Source organism: Mus musculus, chromosome 7 (assembly GCF_000001635.26).
Source record: "Mus musculus strain C57BL/6J chromosome 7, GRCm38.p6 C57BL/6J".
NCBI lineage: Eukaryota > Metazoa > Chordata > Mammalia > Rodentia > Muridae > Mus > Mus musculus.
This window is the reverse complement of record NC_000073.6, coordinates 59,298,156-59,320,849: the sequence shown is the minus strand read 5'-3', so window position 1 is coordinate 59,320,849 and position 22,694 is coordinate 59,298,156. Positions and strand designations below refer to the sequence as shown.

The following is a 22,694-nucleotide window of genomic DNA, read 5'->3' as shown; positions in this document are numbered from 1 at the left end:
TAAGAGTGCCAACCGTTCTGCGCTGGAGAGATGGATCAGTGGTTAAGAGCACTGACTGCCCTTCCAGAGGTTCTGAGTTCAATTCTCAGCAACCACATGGTGGCTCATAACCATCTGTAATAGGATCCAGTGCCCTCTTCTGGTATGTCTGGAGACAACTACAATAAATACACCTTTTTTAAAAAGCACAAAAAGAATTTTTAAAAAAATGTGGAAAGCTTTTGTTTGAATACTTCAGTTCATTTGGTGATATACTTGCTAGGCAAATAATCAAGTCATACCGATTCTCTTTAGTTTACTGAGGAACCACCAACTTCTTCTTTCCATATCAGCATGATTTTACACTCATATTAGTCATAAACATTCTATATTTTTCCATACTTACCAATATATTTCATCTTTGAAGAGAAAGGCCATTTAGTGGGCATAATAAAGCATCTGATTTTGGATGTAATTTGCACTCAACTAAGGAATAGTAAAGGAGAGCATCCTTTCAAGTTCATGCCACTAAGTATATGTATGCTTTAGCATCTAACCGTTTAGAAGTTTTTGCTTGGTTCATTGTTGGACTCGACTGTTTTTGCTGCAGAATTACCATGTGACACAGCTATTCCATACACTGGATCTTTATCAGATGCCTATGATTTGGTTGAACCAAAAACCTACTTGCTCTTTTAGTCTTTATCTTATACCTGAAAGTTAATTTTAAAATTGAAGATTACAAACATTTTGTGAAGATTGAGGATATTCATAATACTTAAACCTTTTGTTCATTTTTAGAAAAAATGGTGATCTATACTTACTCTTTTTTAAGTGAAAATACAATTTTATATAAATACTTTTGTTTATTTACTGTTTGGCATACAATAAAAACATTAAAATCATCGAGCCTGGAGATCAGTTTAATTTTAATATTATATACAACAATTCTAGCTCTGATCCCACATACCAATACATAATTATACTCATATATTATGCACACAACTTATCTATAATTGCTACAAGTTTTCTTGAATCAATGAAAAACGGTGAAACCCCACGTACAGGCAGATTATTACCTAATGACCTTTCCTGTTATTTCTATTTATTCGAACTATTGTCTACTGACTTTTGTTTCAGCTTGACATACTCTACCTGTTATAATTACAGAAAACGTTTTAAGTGGAAACAGTAGATTCTCAAACTCATATCAAAATAGTGGGCTTGGTTATCAGTAATTTGACACAAAGTGAATGTTTCCTTCTTGGAGTTATTTAAGCTCTTTGTTGAGGTAGGGTTTTCATGTAGCCTTGGCTGGCCATAAACATATGTATTCAAAAAAGTCCTTGAACTTCAATTTTTTTCTTTCAGTTTTGTTAATGGTTACATTATATTCTTTTGGAGCTTTGATATTTACAGCTTTGTAAATACTGTTATGTTGCCTTAGTCAGTTGACTAATCCCCACATAATATTCCTTGTTTCCTCTAAGTACTAATTTTTAAAGTCTCTACCCCTTTCCCAAACCTGATATATATCTTGCTCTCTGCCCTAATTCACTTTGTGTTACATTTGCATGGAAGGGCCCTTTTTCTCAATCTTTTACTGCCAACCTGTTTTTTTGTTTTTGTTTTCCTGGTTACTTCTGCTCTTTTAATTTATTGCTCGTATATGTAAATGATCACTGACAAATGTTTGCTTTATATAGTTTGGTCCTTGTGTGTCTCTTTTTTTTCTTTTTTTTCTTTTTTTAATCTTTTACTGTTTGGCTTGCGATTTCCTCCAATACAGCCATTAATACTCATCTCTTTTTTGGGGGACGGAGGGTAATGTCACATTTTGGCTCGTTGTTTGCTTTTGTGTGTGTTCTTCAGTATTCTTTGTAGAAACCATAGGGCATTATATACATTCTTCCTAATATAAAAACAATTTTCATTGAAGTACTGCATAAGGGACAAATCTAAACATTGTATAATTTAAATTTAAGCATTTAGGAAATAGTAATTCAAGTTCCAACACTTGTTTTCTAATACCTTTTCTTTGCTTTGACATTCTAAGAGTGACAAAAAAAGTATACCTTGTAACTATTCAAAATGATCAATGAAAGGAAGAAAACAGTTAAGTTGTAGGCCTAGGAACATACAGTAATTAACCATAATGAACAAAGTACAGATGAAATAGATGAATAAGCTAAGTACAGTAGATTCAGTACTTAGGATCACTGATGTTTTATATCCAGAGAACCCTACAGTAATCATATCCTTCTAAATAATTTTTCACATGGCTTCTATATGATACGATGATGCAAAAACATTTGAGCTATAAAGGACTTGGAATCCTTTCAGTTTTAATTATTGATTCTCACATCTAAACTTAAATTTGAACTGACAGATTAATTGCAAGAGGCTTCATAGTGGACTACTTTATTTCAAAGTACCACAAATTACACCTTTATAAAATGTACATATAACATGACTTTTGTTAATTTCTAAAATTCTTCAGAAATACTGGGTTTACCAACCAAACTGAATACTGAGGTTGTTTAATCTTAAACCATAACCTGAGTCGAAATTGTTCCTTCCACATTAATCTTATTCTAATTATTTATTTAAAGCAGGATCTTACTAAGTAGCCCTGGCCGGCCTTAAACACAAGAGATCCTCCTGTTTCTGCTTCCCAGTGCTGAGACTAAAGTCATGAACTAACGCTATCTGTATTCTCTTAAAAAAAAAAAAAAAAGACCTAGTAGTAGTGATTTCTCAAAACTTTTACTTAAGAATTCCTCTTAATATTGCTCTCATTCTTTTTAGAAACTTCCCTGGATATAAAACCTCAGTGTTAGTGTTCTCATCCTATACCTCCACCCTTCACTCTTTCTGCTTCTGTACCCTCCTTTCAGTTCCTCCTCTTAACTTTGGACATCGAAAAAACAAGCTATCCAATCATTTAATTGGAGACACATGGATATTAGTTGCTTCTTTTTGTTGCTTTCAAGATTCTGTCTCTGGATTTTGGTAAGTCTGATTAGAATGGATCATGATAATTACCTTTTATGGTTTACTCTAGACTATACTGGATATCATATGCATGTACATTTGTGCCTCAAAAAAAAATTGCACTTTTTCCAGCTATTACTCCTTGAACGTTCACTCTTAGGGAAAATTTGGTGCAAATACAATTAGAATAATAAAATCATTTAAAATGGGAATTTTGCTTTCTACAGCTCTGTAAAGGTTATTTTTCTGATAGCTCCATAGCATACAATTGTCTCAAAACTATTGTTCTAAGGGTCTTGTACATCCTAACGAAGTGCTTTATCAATGAACTATACCAATGAATTAAATCAATTATACCAATGAATTAAATCAACAACCCGGATAACCCTACAATGACTTGTTTTAGGGTTCAGATTGTGGTATGTTATGACAAATGCTTAAAACACATTTTTTTTTTTAAATTGTCATTTCACTGTTGTGTGAGATGCTCCATGTCACTTACAGTAGTTATCCATGGTGTCCAAGTAATTATGGGTTTATTGTTGTCCTACTAATGACTCAAAGAGGTTATTTTAAGATTTGCAACTTATGCAATGTAGATATGTCGTTTTTCTTGTAGTCCTGTTATGAAAGGTTCTAGATTCTTCCAGTAATCTAGGACTGCTCTTAAGTATATAGAGAGGTCTGTCACCTGTTTTCCTAATTTTTTAGTTAGCTGCATGTTTGTCTCAAAGCGTATTTGCTATTAACATGCTCAACTTTTTTGAGAAAACACTAAGATTTGTTTCCATCCTTTAAAAAATCATTTTTGATATGCATTTAATATGTATTTAATATGTCTTATACATTGAATAGTTAGGCCTTTATACAAATCCAACTAAAATTTTCTTTGCAATGTAGAGTTTATATTATAAAGTTTTATCACTTTGTTATTCTGTTCATTAGCACCACTATATATTTTCCCGTTGTTTCTGCTTTTATTTAAATTGAGCATTGTATTAGTTCCCTAAGGTTGCTGTATTACTGCAAACTAAGTGACTAAATGACATAGTGCAAAACAATTCATTGTGTTAATTCTGGAGATTAGGCATGGTAACATTCAAACAAACAAACAAAAGTATTATCAGGGCTTTACCTAAAACCTGTATGAGAATCACTGTCTCTTCCAGGTTCTGATTTTTTTCACTTTTTAAAAGTAATCTTTGGTATTCTTCATCTTGTAGAAACAATGCCCAATCTCTTGCTCCATATTACTCATTTTCTTCCTATTTGTGTTTGCTCTCCTTATATAGTAAGGACATCAGGCAATACTAAATTACAGCTTATTCTAAAGCCACAAGTCTCAATTAAATACAACTGGATAGATACTTCCAATTAAGTACCTCTTCACAACTGTCAGATATGGCAATCTAAAATCTATATGTATAGTTTACCAAACTTAAAACTTCTGGTAATCTTCAAAATTATTTGTCTCTGACTTTCTTCCTGTTAAGGAGCTTTGATTTACACATGCTACAGAAGAAAGGGCCAAGTTGTTGCTTCGCTTGTTACCATTATGGTAGCTAGAAGTTAGCCTTTGCCAACATTCCCTGTAAAATAGGAACCTGAGGTTAATTGTCATAAGTACCTAAGAGAAATACCTGATCAACGTCCAAATTATATCTTCATACTCTGACAGCTGAGCTGAGTTTAAAAAATTATAGTACCAGTGTCTTACCGGGTTGACAAAATGTTTTTAGGCATTTGTTGAGTTTTAGATATGAGACTCTCAAATTTGAGTGGTTATATATTTTCATAAGTTCTATCAAAGCTAATTATAACACAATTTCAAAGAGTTACAAGAAGCTATTGACTCACTAGAAATCCTGCCAGCATTCTGCTCACCTTCGTTAGGTATCCCTTTCCAGGCTCACCTCCATTCCTCTCTATACCATAAAACACAGAAAGGACAAAGCTCAGATTGCAATAAGACAAATGAATTGCCTTCTCCATTGGCTTTTTCATTTCCCCTTCTGATTTTCTAGGACAATACATTTATTAATAGTTAAAAGACAAGGCCAGTGACATGGTTTAGCATGGAAGTGGACTTGCTGCTATACCTCACAATGTGTATTTAACCCCATTAGTCACACAATAGAGAACCAACTCTTGCAAAATAGTCTACATATGAAATTCCATTAAGAATGATATTTGATATACTACAAGTGGCAGAAATTTTCGGGGATACACTAATAAAAAGTGACAGGAGCACACTGCTAGTTTTGTAGAGAGCTTGGGACAGTCTGAGATACAGAAGAGGAATGGGGGAAAGAGTAGGGTTCTGGGTAAATTACACATGGCGACTATCAGTGGATCCCACAAATGCGCACTCGCACGTGCGTGCACACACATAGTAACAATTTTAATGAACAAAGTATAAAATGCTAGTCCTCCACTAGAAATGACTAGTATTGTATACAAGGATATCTTCCCAATTTTTTTTTTTTTTTTGCCATAACAGACATGTAACTGAAATATTACCTTTTATGACAGAAAGAAAAAAAAAGAGGGAAAGGAAAGGGGAAAGGAAAGGGGAAAGGGGAAAGAGGAAAGGGGAAAGAGGAAAAGGGAAAGGGGAAAGGGGAAAGAGGGAAGGGGAAAGAGGAAAGGAAAAAGCAAAGGAAAAGCAAAGGAAAAGCAAAGGAAAAGCAAAGGAAAAAGGAAAGGAAAGGAAAGGAAAGGAAAGGAAAGGAAAGGAAAGGAAAGGAAAGGAAAGGAAAAAGGAAAGGAAAGGAAAAAGGAAAAAGGAAAAAGGAAAGGAAAGGAAAAAGAAAAGGAGAGGAAAGGAGAGGAAAAAGGAAAGGAAAGGAAAAAGGAAAGGAGAGGAAAAGAGAGGAAAGGAGAGGAAAGGAAAAAGGAAAGGAGAGGAAAGGAGAGGAAAGTAAAAAGGAAAGGAGAGGAAAGGAAAAAGGAAAGGAGAGGAAAGGAAAAAGGAAAGGAGAGGAAAGGAAAAAGGAAAGTAAAAAGGAAAGGAGAGGAAAGGAGAGGAAAGGAGAGGAAAGGAGAGGAAAGAGGGAAGAGGGAAGAGGGAAGAGGAAAGAGGAAAGAGGAAAGAGGAAAGAGGAAAGAAAGAGGAAAGGAAAGGAAAGGAAAGGAAAGGAAAGGAAAGGAAAGGAAAGGAAAGGAAAGGAAAAGAAAACTGAGTTCATACCACTAAGCTCATCACTAAAGAACTGGAAGTTTAAAGTGTTACTAGATAACTAAAGAGTCAGCAAACTACAGGTTTATGTCCCCTACAAGTGCTGTTATATGTGACATACATGACAATTTCAGATTGTTCCCATTTTATTATTTCCTCTTATGAGTTGGTTATGTAGAAACAGAAAAAGCAAAAATGGTAGAGATGAAAAGCAAAAAACAAACAAACAAACAAACAAAAACCCTAAAACCTTACATAAATAATGGTTTACACATGCAAACTAAAGAACTTGGAAGAATAAGTTAAAAGTTGCATAGTACTGAACAGATGGTTTAAAGTTACATATAAAAACATGATGGATTTACCCACTATCATCTAAGGAATGAGAAACAAGCTGGTTTTCCTTCTGTTGCTTTCCCATACAGGTGTGCCCCTAAAACCAGTAGAGGATTTCGTTTTCCCTCCACAGTAGGAAAGTGTAAGGAGTATCTGAATCGGTAGTAAAGCTGCATCCAGGATGAGTCTTCATACACACGAACAATCTTTGTAATGATTTTTTTTCTTAGCTTTTTATTGGGTACTTTTGTAGAAATTTGCATGTATGGTCTGGTTGGCTACCCAGGATCTTTATCTTTGCAATCATTTCATCTATACATTCTTTCGACAGATGTATTACAGCCTGGGAATTGAGGATTAAAAAGAAAAAAGTGAAAGAAAAGTTGAAACCACTCCTACTCTAGGACATTATCAATGAGAAATTGAGGCAATAACTAAAGCACATACACAAATATATATATAAATACAGATGACCTATATGAACTATATCTATTCAGAGAAACACAGCATAAAGATATATTGGTCCCAAACACTGTATTTGGTGTTCTTGGTGGGAGTAGGTAAAAGATGCAAGAGTTTTGGAAACATCTTCTAAAATACAGTTGCATAATAGGCTAACTTCTACTACTCAAAATGTACATCATCTAGTTAGAAACTAGAACCCTCTGCACAATTTTATCTTGATCTACTTCCATCCATAGCTAGCTATGTCTGTGTCAAGAAACCTTTTTCATTTGAATCAACAAATAAATTGGAGGGGATAGGGATGTAGCTCAAAAAAGCACTTGTCTAGTTTATATGAGGACCTGTGCTCTTCTCTCACAAGTCTCCTACCCAAAATAAACCAACTTACTACTAAGCTCTTTCAGATCCACTGAGAAGGATCAAACAACTCTATTGAGGCAGAGTAATGGTAAATTATTTTAAGAGTTAATATTTCAATTATTTGAAATATTTTGATTTGGCTAACTAGATTTCATAAGGTACATGTATATCTGGTTATTTAAAAGCTATGATAATTGATGATAATTGAGACTGGAATGGAAGGCATTTAGCTAGTCATATGGGAGATTGTAAGGAGAAGAATGGAAATGAGACTCTAAGACAGTCTGCTCATTGTATGGTTCCAAAAAGTATCTTCATATTTTGATGTGGATCCGTAAGTCACAGTTACAAATTCCCTAACCTTGCAAAGCTTGGTATACTGAGTAGAACACAGGGTCAAACAAACCAATTCCTTTTTGTCATTTCTCTTTAACATGAATTCTTTGTATACCTCTCAAAGGATAGTAATTCCATAGATTCTGTCCTTTGTCGTCTCTTTTCATTTCATCACAGTTCCCTGAAAGTATTCTAGGAAAATACTAACGATGACTGTCATGCTAGAGCCACTCATTTTCATCTTGGTGAAGATCCTCTCTAGACTTACCCTTGAATAATCTCACTACACAAAGAATGTGACTTAGTACACTGCAACTCCCCTGCCTCATCTGTCCCAGGGAAAACCCAATGGCATCATTATCCCTCCATCATCCATATCAAATATGTGAAATCGTTCACTTGACTCTCCTCTATCCCATACACTATCCCTTCTCTTTTATCATGCTGAATCTTTCTGCAACTATAGCAACAATCTCATTAATGCAAAGAATAGAGACACTTAGGCTTTCCCAGTTCATATGGTAATAAATGTATAAATTTATGTCTTTGCCTCTTAAGATATGCAAAGTAAAATCTGAAGTCTACAAGACCCATCATGATCTGTCTGGCTGCCCAATCACATCCAGCTACTTATCTCAACCCAATACGGCCCCTGTTAAAATAAAATGCTCTTCTTTTCTGCCTGGTAACCATCTAATCCTTTACCACGTGTCATAGTTTTTGGATCTGAATTCTCAGTCTGCTTTGTTGCATGATGCAGATTTTATGCATGTGTAGTACAGGTGGGGTGTAGAACAAGTCGTTCATTTTAAACACGATCTCTGGATTTTTCTAGCAGTGAGACCTCAAGCTTTGAGATTTTTCTGTTCATAAACTTTTTTTTAATTTTACAAATACTAAACAGCATAGAGCTGACAGCAGTGAAACATTAAAATGACCAACTCTTAATTGAAGACGAAAGTCTTCCTCCTGCTCAGGTCCTCCTACCGCAACTCAAAAGACCCTCCCTACTCATTTTAACAGGTACTGAGGGAACTTCTGCACTATAGGAACTTATTACAAAGATATTGTCTTACTTATCAAGTTCTTAGGATTAATGCAAGTGGTAGTGAGGATTGGTGTATTAATAACTTTATTTCAGAATTTACCTTCTTGGCAATCCCAACTTGCTTGGCTGTTAGTTTCCAATGCCTCCTACGCTGTAAGCGTCTTTATTGGATGACACTCAGCTTCCAATTGTATGGCTTACTAAGGAAGGAAACTTCTATAGGGCAATTTTCAAAACAGCTGATGGCTAATACTTTATAATAATGATATATGTATGGCTCATGAGAAGCACCTACCTGAACTCAAGACTGGTGTTAACTGCATTTTATTCTACTGTCAAATGGCACTTTAGACATGTCTTACCTTGGAATCCTTTCAAGAGTCAATTACCTCTCCCATGTCATCCAGAATCTAAAGACCACAGAATAACTTTCAAAGTATATTATTTCAAACACACCTCACTGGATTTAAGAACAGTTGGAAAGCTCCAGGCATATTTGGAGACCAGTATCAGTAATACCCTGATAACAACCAGACAAAGATAACAAGAAAACTACAGGCCAGTATCTTTTATGAATACAGGTGCAAATATGCTAAACAAAATACTAGCAAACCAAATCCAGCAGCATAGAAAATGGTTTATGTAGCATAGACAAGTGGGGTAATTCCAGGAATGCAAGGTTCTTTCAATACAAAATTCCATCAATGTAATACAACATATCAATAGAATAAAGGACAAAACTACATGACAACCTTATTAGATACAGAAGAAGCATTTGACAAAATTCAAAACCCTTTTCTTGATTTAAAAAAAGACTCAGTAAGGTAGGAATAGATGGAATATTTCTCAACTTGCAACATCTATGAAAATCCCACAGCTAACATCATATTTAATGGTGAAAGACCTAATGCTTTTCCACTACAATCAGAAACAAGAAAAAGATGTACACTCTTGCCACTTCAATTTAATATCATATTGGACGTGCTAGCCAGGGCACTTAGGCAGGGAAATCAAATAAAAAGAATCCAGATTGGAGAGGAAACAAAAGTATTTATATTCAGAGATGCACAATCTTGTATAAAAAATTAAAAACAGAATCAGCTCAGAATAGCTACAGTATATAAGGTTAATACATAAAAATGAATTCTTTCTAGATGTAGCAATGAGTAATCCAAACAAATATTAAAAAAAAAGTTGTTTGTAAAAGGATCAAGTGAAAAACATTTAACTCAAAAAAGCCAAGATGTATACACTGAAATCTATAAAATAGCATTGAAAGAAATTACACACCTAAATAAATGGAAAGACACTCCATATTTATGGATTATAAAATTTAATACTGTTAAAATACCAACATACGTCAATCTGATGTATCGATTCAACACAAGAACAATCAAAATCACAGGTGCTTTTTATGTAGAAATTAACAAATAGATTCTAAAATCCATGTGGAATGCAAGGGACCCAGAACAGGTAAAATTATCTTGATGTAGAACAAAGCTAGAGAACTAACACATCCTAAATTCAAAACTTACTCTAGGGCTACAGTAATTAAGACAGTATGGTACTGGCATAGGAAGAGACACACATAGGACAATGGGACAAAGTTCAAGAATCCAAAATTAGCCATATTTATGGTCATTTGTACGTGTTTTTGACAAAGATAGCAAGCCTACTCATAAGGAAATTACTAATAGTCTTTGTAACAATTAGGTATTGTTCTACTAGATATCCACATATTAGAGAATGAAACTGGATCCCTAAAATGTACCACATGCAAAAATGAATCAAAGACCTAAATTTAAGAACCAAAACCATAAGATACTTAAAAGACAGTAGGAGAAATGAAAACATGTACACAAAGTGTTCATAGTTGTATTCATAATATGCAAAAAGCAGAAAGAACACATGTATGCACAACCAAGTGGACAAGCAAAAAAATACAGCATATCAATACAATGACAATATTCAGCCACAAAAGAAACAGTACCAGTACATGCTACAACATTGATGCAGTTTGAACTCATTGCTTTGTGGAAGGTGGCGAAACAGACAAAAAGGCCACATAATTGTATGACTCCATTAACATGAAATGACCAAAATAGGCAAATTCATAGGCATACGAAGACGAGTAGTTGCCAGGGGTTGGAGTTAAGAACAGGCAGTCACTCTTAATGGGTACAGAAAACTTTTTACAGCGATGAAATGCTCTGGAATTTTATAAAGACAATTTCACAACTCTGTGAATATACTATAACCACAAATTTTACACTTTTTAAAATGGCGAATTTTTATACTATGTGAATTATATCTAAAAGATGTGAGAAAACACATCTCTTCCATTTAAAGGTGGACGATATAAGGTCAGGTTTTAGAAAATAAGTCTTCATTACAGACATTTCTAATCTCTCTCTCTCTTTTTTTAAGTTAACAAGCAACGTTGGGAGAACTGTTCTCAGGATGTCTTCCAAGATGTTATCTACCAGCTGCATGGTAATTTCACTGAAACCACACAACCAGAGATAAGGTAGGAGTGGGTATAATCCAAGTCAAGGGAATGGCAGTGCCAAACTAAAATTCAGAGTCATTTGACTGAAGGCTACAACCCCAACCAGTGTGTACTATATTCCAGATACATTCCTTATCATTTTCTATGTGTTTCTGGGTAATGAAAAATCATAATAATGATCCAAGGTTCCATGCATGTCAGCATAATAATCTTAATTTGTTGTTTAATTTAGTCATGTTTGTTTTTGCAAAAAGGAAGATGACAAATTTTAGGTGGTCATGTGGACGCAACCTTACCATTTGTCATCCCTTTTCCTGCCTGTATGACTTTTAGTAAGGTGTATAACCTCTCAAGTTACAGATATTTATTGGCTTTGTGAAAATGAAGGACCATGTGCACAGATCTTTAGCAGTCATTGAAAATTCTTGTCAGAATTTACAGGAATTTGAGCAGCAAAGTATAAGAAAATGTTAAATATGACTCACATATATTTACAGAGAACAGCATCTGGAGGATTCCTCTATGAAAATTTGAGAGACTAGTCAGTAATAACAGAACGAATTAAGGTATCAGTTGCCATGACTGCTGGAAGAGTATGAGTGGCATAAAGACGGTGGTCAAGAGTACACCAGAAGACAGGATGTAGAGTTACAAAACTGTCTTGCTTTCAACCATCTAGTCTTTTCCAACTTACTGTCTTTTTTACCCTGGGGCAGATATAATACAGTGATTCCAGAAACTCTATTCAATAAATGTATGTGTATATTTCTTGATTAATGCTTATCTGCCTACTGCCTAAGAGACAGAAAGATCAGTACAAGGTAGTTTCCACTGTGAATTTACTCAGATTCCATACAAAAGAGAAGATGCTTTAAAAAAAATAATAATAATAGTGGGACAATATCAAAGCTAAAACACAGGAAAGAAGGAAGGGAACGCACTTCTGAAGGCCTCCTCAACTGTTCAAATAAATATGATCCACCAGGCTGTGACCAGGGATATGTAGGCTGCTATTACACTATGAAGGCACACTGTAACTAATAGAAGTCTTTATGAGTATGATACTTTCAAAATTCCAACTGAAAGAATATGTGAGTTGTATAAAGTTAATCTAAAAAGGAATTTTGAGTAGTGATGAAAGGGATGCTGAACAGGATGCACTAGTAAATTATGCAGAAATCCACCTGTACAAACTATTCAAAGGGGAAGTACTCATACAAATCAGAAAAAAAAATGCTTTTTGAGAATGAAAAGAATTAGAAGTAGTTCAGAGTCAGGAAGATAACCTGAGTAAATCAAAGGATTGGGGCCTGAAATAAAGTACAATTAAATAGGTCTGAGAGACAATAACTGACAACATGCATATATATGCACATAAACTGTGAGAGGGTAGGAAACAGCAAAAGCTATGGTAAACATGGAAAGGCCAGGAAACAACTTTGTGGAGTTGCTCTTTCCTTCCATGTTTATGTGGAGTCTAGGCAGAGTCTTCAGGTCAAGTTTTATATAGTGAGCACCTTTACCCACTAAGCCATCTCCCCAGGCCAAAAAATTGACAGTTCTAAAGGAAGTAACAAGAAATAACTAGGAGATACAAGAGTAAGAATTTTGTTTTTATCGGTACTGTTTTGTACTATATAATGACTTAGAGGTACCAGGATGATGTCCTGGAAACACGGGTCTGATATGATATGAGATATGAGACCCACAAAATATGAGGCAAGAGAAAAAACTTTGGGTTGAACAGGAAGTTCAGAGGAGTACTTCTAAGTACAATCAGGAGAGTATCCATACAAGGTGTCTATGAGTTGGGATGGAAAAGTGAGCCTTTCAGGAAGCTGTAGCCCAACTCTGCAAGGCTCTCAAGGGTTAAAAACAAGACTTCTTTACTGTGGCAAATGGAGACTACTAGTATTATTGCAAGTACATTTTCAGTGAAATATTCCTGGATTAGCAGCCTTTACATAGTGAAATGCAGTACATACATGCACTCAAATATTCTTACAACTGTTACCAAAGTCAATTTTCTTATTTGAAAGTAGAAGAGGGGAAAAAAAAAGGGCCTCTGTCTATATTGTGTAAACATTTTTCCTACCAAACACCAGGAACTGTTTTACACTCTAAAGATGAAAGAAGCAGCAAATGGAAGTTACTATTATTATTATTATTATTATTATTTTATTCTGGGAAGGGTAGAAAGGATTAAAATAGACCCTGGGATAAGCAGTTAAAGAATGAACATCTTAAAGAGTAGCCTCAGTAAAACACTTCTTTCTCTAGGGTATGTGGATTCTTGAGAAAAAAATTCTTTAAAAGAGGTTGATTTCAGCAATAGCCACCTTATGGAAACACGGAGTAATGCTGCCTAGTTGATGCATTTGCCACATGTTAATGTGAACAAGTTCTCTGAAGGCTCATTTATAGGTTTCTTTTGATATATACATTCCTACACAGGATGTATTTCCAAATAAAGGTAAGGTTATTGCAAATGAATTTGATCACACAATTAACTATAGACCACGATATGTACACTCAATTTGTTTGCTGCAGCTGCCAAGTTTCCAGAGAAGTTTTGCTGCAGGCTGTGCTTTTATGCCATAAGTTTGAAATGTTCTACACTACTAAAAGGTATTTTTTAACTCGTAAGTATTGTTCCATGACAATCTAGTAAAGCAATCATGAAAAGGCAGCCATATTAATGTGGTAACATGCCGAGAAAAACTGATTAGGAAGCAAGTGAGAGTTTTTTTTTTTACCTCTGAAAACTTTTTAGGATTTTTTTTTCACTTTCTTTTAAATATATTGATGTTACTTCTGTTTGATAATCTATATTATCATTTGAAAACTTTCACACAGATATAGTATCACAACTACTTCAATACTGTAGTGACAATAAACTGAAGAACACAAATCTCTTCATGAATTTATTTTATAAAATATACCCACTTAATTTGTCTTCTTATCACTTTCATAATACATAAGAAGCACAGTGGACAAGATGCCCATTAAGATGACTATAGTCACATTTAGGGGGTCCTATAATCAAGGTAGCATACATACCACAACAGTGTTCTAAAGGCTAGCTCAGAAAAAAAAAAAAGAAAACAAAACAAAACAAAAAAACCTCACGTTACCTTATCACAATATGGAACGCACTGTGTTCTCTTTTCCCATTAAAATATTTAAGCCACTGTTTCATTTAGCATTACAGTAAATAAGAGCTCTGTCTCAACTACTACAAGAAAGAAAATAATCCTAAGACATCCTTTTCCCCTTCCAATGATTTGAAAGCTACCATTATCCCCTGCCAATTAAAATCATCAGGTTGATTTGCACTAGTTGTTAAAACAATCAAGGCACAAGCTCAACAGGTTATCTGTAGCTTGTAGTAAAATGATATACCAGTATGTCTCTCCTTAGTTAAAAATACATAATTCTTTTATTTTGTTATGCAACAAAAGAAATTAACATCACAGACATAGAAGACTAGGGATGGGAAACTACATTAAATATCCAGTAATTTAAGCCTATTTGTACTTTAATATAGGACATGAAATCTTTAACACCTTTGAAGTAAATTTTAATTTGGGGGATATACAATTTATTTCTCAGGAGTACTAGTTCCATTCATTTCCAGGCCTGCTAACTGTGTAAATAAGTAACACAAGGCACAGTAGCTGTACTTTCTGTTATGCTGCAACACTGATCGAGTGCCTTGAAAAATGGTTGATTAAACAAGATGACGGCAACAGAAGGGGAGACTTTGGATTGTCTATTAAAATCTCAGCAATAATAAAGATTCATTTTAAGTGCACTTTTACATGCTTATTTATACAACAAACTTCCTAATTTTGTTGCAATAGGCTTGACTATCCTATCATTTGGCCAGATGCACTTTCCCCAGTAAACTTAAACAACAAAAACAACAACAACAACAAAAACAACAACAACAACAACAACAACAAAAACAAAAAAAAAATCCCTGTCCTTTCATATACTAAGAGGATTGGCTACTGAAACAGTTCATTGCAAGACACATGAAGACAACATACTGTGGCATGAGTTGTTTTAATTTGTTGTGCTGTTACTAAAGTTCTGAGGGCTGTGGTTCAAACATTCCAAGTTCTCCCTTCCATCTTTATTGGTTCTCAAAATTTTGTACAGAAAACTCTTTGGGGGCTAGAACAGCAGTACTTGCACCACACTGTTTCCTTGACTTCAAGTTTCAAAAGCAAATTGTTAGAAAAAAGTTCCTGATTTGACTTAGATACAGGGACAAAAAATAGCACATACTTGAAGATTACATGTTCTACAAATGGTGGCAATGTTTTCCTTGCGAGAATAGTTTCGTTGGTATATATATCTTAAATACTCAAAAAGGCTCAACCTCAAGCAGTAATAAACACAAGCAAAAGTGATTTAACCCTTAAAATAAATATTCAGAAAACCTCTCTGTACATACAAGTGAAAGAATATGTAACACTTTCACGCAAAAAAATAATTATAATAATAATAAAGGATTTGTTCATATATGCAGCTGAAATCTGCTGTTCCAGCCCACAATGTCCCCAATGAAGAAGGGAGGCACAGACATAGATGACTACTGTGGTTCACTATCTTACAGCCTTTTTGTACTGGGATACTATTACCATCAAATTATCCCTCTTATATTTATTTTTTAACTTTTTCTTTTTCTTTTTCTTTTTCTTTTTGTTTACAGCATGCCAAATCCTTTGGCATATGTGATGGCCTTCAACAATCTCTCTTTAAGTTTTTCTTTGCTTGAATATTCCGGAAGTAAAAGGACATTAAAGCAAGTATGAGATGTAGGTAACCTAAATAAAGAGAAAGGGAAAAACAGGACAATCATGAGTCATTGGAAATATGCTCAGTGTTAAATGCTCCTATTAGATACATATCTTGTTAGGACGGTTTTTAATGAGAAACTACAGATTAAATATATCATAAACATTGTACTGTTTAGTTAAAAAGATCAGTTGGGTCTTTATCCTATGAAATAATGCAAAAATTAAAGTGATGCTGATGATAGTAACATTTATTATCTATTGAGTTTCCACTCTGTTACCTATTGCTTTAGATACTTTAACACTGAAGTTCATTTAAATCTTTACACAACAAACATCTTACTAAACCCATTAAAAGCTGAAGTCACTAAACAACTTACACCAAAGATTAAAAATTATTCAAACCTGGCTTTTAAAGATTTTGAAGTCTATGCTCTGTATATAGATTTGAAATACTGCTGGCAAAATGAAAATGATAATGATTGATTATAAATTAATTAAAATTAGAGCCAAGATGTATAAAATGTCTAATTAACAGTAATAAAAATATATCTGTCGATGTATATCGAAGTCTACCTAGGACATATTGTTCAGCCCCACCATAAAATTGTGAAGTATTTATTGGAGAAAGAATACAATCAAAAGTCAGAATGATTTAACCCTAGAATAAGAATCTAGTATAATGTAAAAGAACAGACAATCCTCTAAATTTTAGTGTAGCCATTCAAAGTAGACTGTTCTATAATAAGGCTTTCTTAATAAACTATGAAACAAAGGGGGAATAAAACATAACAACTTGATAACGTCTGTACTTCTGTAAGCTCCATAATTACTTTTTAACTACACTAATTTTTAAAAAAATTCCTCAAATCATGAAGGGAAAATATCCATTCCACTAGTGTTTGCTGACTTAGATATTTCAATATAACATCAGAAGAGTATATAGAGGCTACATGTTGGCTCTGCTTGCGTGTATGGAATATGGTGAAAAGGTTTACAGTGGGTACAAAGTTGGAGTTTGATATTACCTTTCTGTGTCTGGGCCATTTTTGGCTATAATCATCTTCAATTTTCCTAGTCCTCCAACAGGTGCTCTGTCTGTGCCTGTTGTAAACTGCAGAAAGAGTCTTTTCTGTTCATCTGTAAACGAATGAACAATTTCCCAGAACTCCCTAATGTGAAAAGAGAATACTGGTTTTAATTTGACATCCACTATAAACAAGATCATAGTACTACAACATTAAGGCCAATGTCACAGTGAATATTAAAAGTACCATTTACACTTAGTATGTAAGTTTTAGTCAGCCAGATTTTATATCTTGTAGGAACTATATATGGGATAAATATTAATAACTCTTTTGCTCAGTAATTCTACTTAAAAAGTACTTTTGTATTCCTAATGCTAAGCGTGATGTTTTAAAATTTACTTTTGTAAAAAATACATGTTCAATATCCTATTCACATTTCTAAAACCTCAATCTAAAAATCTATCAAGATCTTCTCCAAAGCAAGAGAAATGTGCAATAAATATATCTGTAATCTATGCTGAGAATAAAATTGGAAAATCAAGTAATAAATCCCCAAAGTAAAAGTAGAGAGAAATAATACACAAGATAAGCACAGTTAAGGATCAGAATAGGACAAAAAAATTGTAGACACTGGAAGAGCGGAAGAAAGAAGTGACGAAACTTTCCAAAGATGATAGAAATACCTGGTGAAGGGATTTTAATTTTTAAAAAATTGTAAGTGAAAAGTAGAAGGCATTGAATCACATAAAGCAGAACCAAATATTAAAGAAACAGCAGTAAAAGGTTTTCCTTCATTGAGAAACCACTTAAAGTGACTGTACTATGCTTTGCTACCCCATGACATTTACTAAGAGCAGGTCCATGGGAGGAAATATATAAAAAAGTAAATGATAAAAAATAAATTTAAGTCCAATAGGAATATTATGAAGAGTTCTTCAAATGAGAAATAAGGCTTTTTGGAATATGAAACTATTTTTAAAAAAGACTGAGTCGTGAATAATATAAACTCTAACATGAAAAGTTTAACGATGGCATCATGAATCAAAAATAAAGAGATTAATGAATTCAAACAGAAATAATAACACTTGAAAATACTGAGGCAGGTTGGTGAGATGGCTCAGCAGGTAGGAGCACAGACTGCTCTTCTGAAGGTCCTGAGTTCAAAGTCCCAGCAACCTCATGGTGGCTCACAACCATCCGTAATGAGATGATCCCTCTTCTGGCGAGTCTGAAGACAGCTACAGTGTACTTATGTATTATAATAAATAAATCTTTTGGGCCAGAGTAAGCAGAGTGACCGGAGCGAGCAGAGGTCCTAAAACTTCAATTCCCAACAACCATGCGAAGGCTCACAACCATCTGTTCAGCTACAGTGTACCCATATACATAAAATAAATAAATAATTCTTAAAAAGAAAAAAGAAAATTCTGAGGCAAATGCACATCAACTCTAGAAATAAAAGATGATTCAAAAATGAGGTAAGTAAATGAGGGAAGTGTAGTAATTTGTATTTGACAAACATCCAACATTTCTACTTGACAACAGTCTAGAAACAAAAAGCAAGCAAAGGGTTAGGAAGTCAGAAGGGGAAAGGAGTTAAAACAAAATATTCAAAACTGAAGAAATGCATATCAAAGTAAAATGGAAACAAATTGTTAATTGACTAAAACCTTTCACTTGGTAAAAAACCCTAACAAGTAAAGATAAATGACATTAATGTAGAGAAAATACTGTAAATTACTCCAGAGACAAATGTCTCTCATGTACAAGAAAAGGCAAAGGGAAAGGAAATCTAAAAAGTATTCCTATGATTCAGCATTTTGAAGGTTGAGGCAAAAGGTAGGCAAGTTCTAGGCTAGGCTATGCTACAAGCAAGCTATTGTTCAAAAGAAGGGTGTGAGGGGGATCAATAACTGAACAATAAAATGAGTAAGAGACAATATTAAAAATATGATTAGGTAATATAATGACCTTGAAAATAGAAAACTATACTTCAATATTATGTGACAGCTGGAAGAGAGCAAAAAAGTTGCAAAGTAACCTCTATGTTAATAAGGGATTATTTTGATAATATACTTAAAAGATTCTTTCTAGGTTTGTTCCTTGACAAGGCCTTACCAGTCATAACATTAAATAGTAAGTCTTATTCCTGGATGCAGTTTTCTAATAATTTCTTTTAACAATGTTTTCTTACAGGGTAGGGGATAATGTTCAAGATAAGGCAAAATTTCAAATTTTAACAAAGTCATGTGTCATGTTAAAGATACACCAACACCAAGCAAAGTCCTAAGCAAGGCTAAAGTCCTAATGGTAAAACACATTTACTACATTAAAAGTAAATTCATGAGTTCATAATATCTGAAAACAAAAAAATTACCATATTATCTCTTCAGTATCAATCTTAAATATATTTGACTTTGTCTTTTCAATAGATTGATATCTTAAGGTAACAATATAATAGTTGATATGAAAAAGATAGGAAAATAGGAGAATGACATATGTCAGATGACTAGATAAAATTATTTCCTTAAATCACCATTTTTATAATCACAGGTGAAATCATCAATTAAGGAAAGACAAAAAAGATATACAAGGCAAAGGACTATTGATCACAGCAATTTTGTTACTGCTCCACAATCTCTGTAAACAGAGCAAATTTAGATAGGAAAATGAGAGGTCAACAATTATGTTTTGTTTATTTTAGTCTTCTGAAAAGGAGACAGAATTATTTCTCTTTTTAAAAAAATGAGGAGGGAGTTAGAGGAACATAAATCAGCAAGCAGTGCTGCAATGGATCCTGCTCCAAGTTTCCTTAATGATGGATGGATTATGAACTGGATGGGTATAAAAATGTACAAAGCCGGGCTGGAGAGATGGCTCAGCGATTAAGAGCACTGACTACACTTCCAAAGGTCCTGAGTTCAAATCCCACAAATCACACAACCATGAGCCACCATGTAAAGGAATGTGATGCCCTCTTCTGATGTGTCTGAAGAGAACATAAAAATGTACAAAGCCTCAAATGACATAGAGAAAGTATGAATATTTCACAAAAGAAATGTTTCTCCTCATAATAAGCAAGAGACTCTTCTAAGAACAAAAAGATTCAGTCTTGAAGGTGACTAAAATGGAGAAAGAAAATCAGAAAAAAACTCAAAAGAACCGAGGAGGAATGACCATGTAGAAATGAGCAGAATGTGCTTTTACAAAAAAAAAAAAAAAAAAAAAAGAAAGAAAGAAAAGAAAATTGGACCTGAGCAAATTAAGAATATAATACACGAGCCAGGCGTGGTGGTGCACGCCTTTAATCCCAGCACTTGGGAGGCAGATGCAGGCAGATTTCTGAGTTCGAGGCCAGCCTGGTCTACCCAGCACAGCCAGGGATACACAGAGAAACCCTGTCTTGAAAAGCAACAAACAAACAAACAAACAAAAGAATATAATACACGGACTGAAGAACCATTGCAACAAGGACAGGAATATTGACTCAAGGTTAAGAAGAAACATGACATTTAAAGCAATGTGTACTTTTAAAGAAGCTAGGGAAGAACAATCTCTAAACAGAGTCAACTATAACTACTAACTCCAGAGATTACCAGATGGCGAAAGGTAAACGGAGGAATCTTACTAACAGGAACCAAGACCACTCACCATCACCAGAACCCAGCACACCCACTTCGCCCAGTCCAGGGAACCCCAACACACCTGAGAACCTAGACCTAGATTTAAAAGCATATCTCATGATGATGGTAGAGGACATCAAGAAGGACTTTAATAAATCACTTAAAGAAATACAGGAGAACACTGCTAAAGAGTTACAAGTCCTTAAAGAAAAACAGGAAAACACAATCAAACAGGTAGAAGTCCTTACAGAAAAAGAGGAAAAAACATACAAACAGGTGATGGAAATGAACAAAACCATACTAGACCTAAAAAGGGAAGTAGACACAATAAAGAAAACTCAAAGCGAGGCAACACTAGAGATAGAAACCCTAGGAAAGAAATCTGGAACCATAGATTTGAGCATCAGCAACAGAATACAAGAGATGGAAGAGAGAATCTCAGGTGCAGAAGATTCCATAGAGAACATTGGCACAACAATCAAAGAAAATGGAAAATGCAAAAAGATCCTAACTCAAAATATCCAGGAAATCCAGGACACAATAAGAAGACCAAACGTACGGATAATAGGAGTGGATGAGAATGAAGATTTTCAACTCAAAGGTCCAGCAAACATCTTCAACAAAATTATTGAAGAAAACTTCCCAAATCTAAAGAATGAGATGCATATGAACATACAAGAAGCCTACAGAACTCCAAATAGACTGGACCAGAAAAGAAATTCCTCCCGACACATAATAATCAGAACATCAAATGCACTAAATAAAGATAGAATACTAAAAGCAGTAAGGGAAAAAGGTCAAGTAACATATAAAGGCAAGCCTATCAGAATTACACCAGATTTTTCACCAGAGACTATGAAAGCCAGAAGAGCCTGGACAGATGTTATACAGACACTAAGAGAACACAAACTGCAGCCCAGGCTACTATACCCAGCCAAACTCTCAATTATCATAGAGGGAGAAACCAAAGTATTCCACGACAAAACCAAATTCACGCGTTATCTCTCCACGAATCCAGCCCTTCAAAGGATAATAACAGAAAAAAACCAATACAAGAACGGGAACAACGCCCTAGAAAAAACAAGAAGGTAATCCCTCAACAAACCTAAAAGAAGACAGCCACAAGAACAGAATGCCACCTTTAACAACTAAAATAACAGGAAGCAACAATTACTTTTCCTTAATATCTCTTAACATCAATGGTCTCAACTCGCCAATAAAAAGACATAGACTAACAAACTGGCTACACAAACAAGACCCAACATTTTGCTGCTTACAGGAAACTCATCTCAGAGAAAAAGATAGACACTACCTCAGAATGAAAGGCTGGAAAACAATTTTCCAAGCAAATGGTATGAAGAAACAAGCAGGAGTAGCCATCCTAATATCTGATAAGATTGACTTCCAACCCAAAGTCATCAAAAAAGACAAGGAGGGACACTTCATTCTCATCAAAGGTAAAATCCTCCAAGAGGAACTCTCAATTCTGAATATCTATGCTCCAAATACAAGAGCAGCCACATTCACTAAAGAAACTTTAGTAAAGCTCAAAGCACACATTGCACCTCACACAATAATAGTGGGAGACTTCAACACACCACTTTCACCAATGGACAGATCATGGAAACAGAAACTAAACAGGGACACACTGAAACTAACAGAAGTGATGAAACAAATGGATCTGACAGATATCTACAGAACATTTTATCCTAAAACAAAAGGATATACCTTCTTCTCAGCACCTCATGGTACCTTCTCCAAAATTGACCACATAATAGGTCACAAATCAGGCCTCAACAGATTCAAAAATATTGAAATTGTCCCATGTATCCTATCAGATCACCATGCACTAAGGCTGATCTTCAATAACAAAATAAATAACAGAAAGCCAACATTCACATGGAAACTGAACAACACTCTTCTCAATGATACCTTGGTCAAGGAAGGAATAAAGAAAGAAATTAAAGACTTTTTAGAGTTTAATGACAATGAAGCCACAACGTACCCAAACCTTTGGGACACAATGAAAGCAT

The 22,694-nt window shown here is 34.4% G+C and overlaps 1 protein-coding gene and 1 long non-coding RNA gene across 14 annotated transcripts in view; one reads left to right on the top strand and one right to left on the bottom strand.

Moving 5' to 3' along the window:
- The window catches only part of Snhg14 (small nucleolar RNA host gene 14), a 1,177,441-nt gene that overhangs the window by 1,129,328 nt on the left and 25,419 nt on the right, over positions 1 to 22,694 (top strand). Inside the window, exons 168-169 of the long non-coding RNA NR_146211.1 lie at positions 2,877 to 2,991; positions 11,124 to 11,223. This is a non-coding gene — a long non-coding RNA (small nucleolar RNA host gene 14). The remainder of the gene's footprint in view (positions 1 to 2,876; positions 2,992 to 11,123; positions 11,224 to 22,694) is intronic.
- Ube3a (ubiquitin protein ligase E3A) overlaps positions 10,013 to 22,694 on the bottom strand; it is an 82,088-nt gene continuing 69,406 nt past the window's right edge. For 11 of the 13 annotated variants that reach the window (XM_030242375.1, XM_006540799.4, XM_011250847.3 and 8 more), the window contains 2 exons: positions 17,039 to 17,182; positions 14,117 to 16,040 (listed from right to left, as the gene is read on the bottom strand). In XM_030242375.1, the coding sequence (XP_030098235.1) occupies positions 15,920 to 16,040; positions 17,039 to 17,182 (265 nt within the window). In that variant the 3' untranslated portion in view covers positions 14,117 to 15,919. Of the gene's footprint in view, positions 16,041 to 17,038; positions 17,183 to 22,694 lie in introns of all 13 variants that reach the window. The other 2 variants (NM_011668.3, NM_001033962.2) reach the window with 1 other exon arrangement.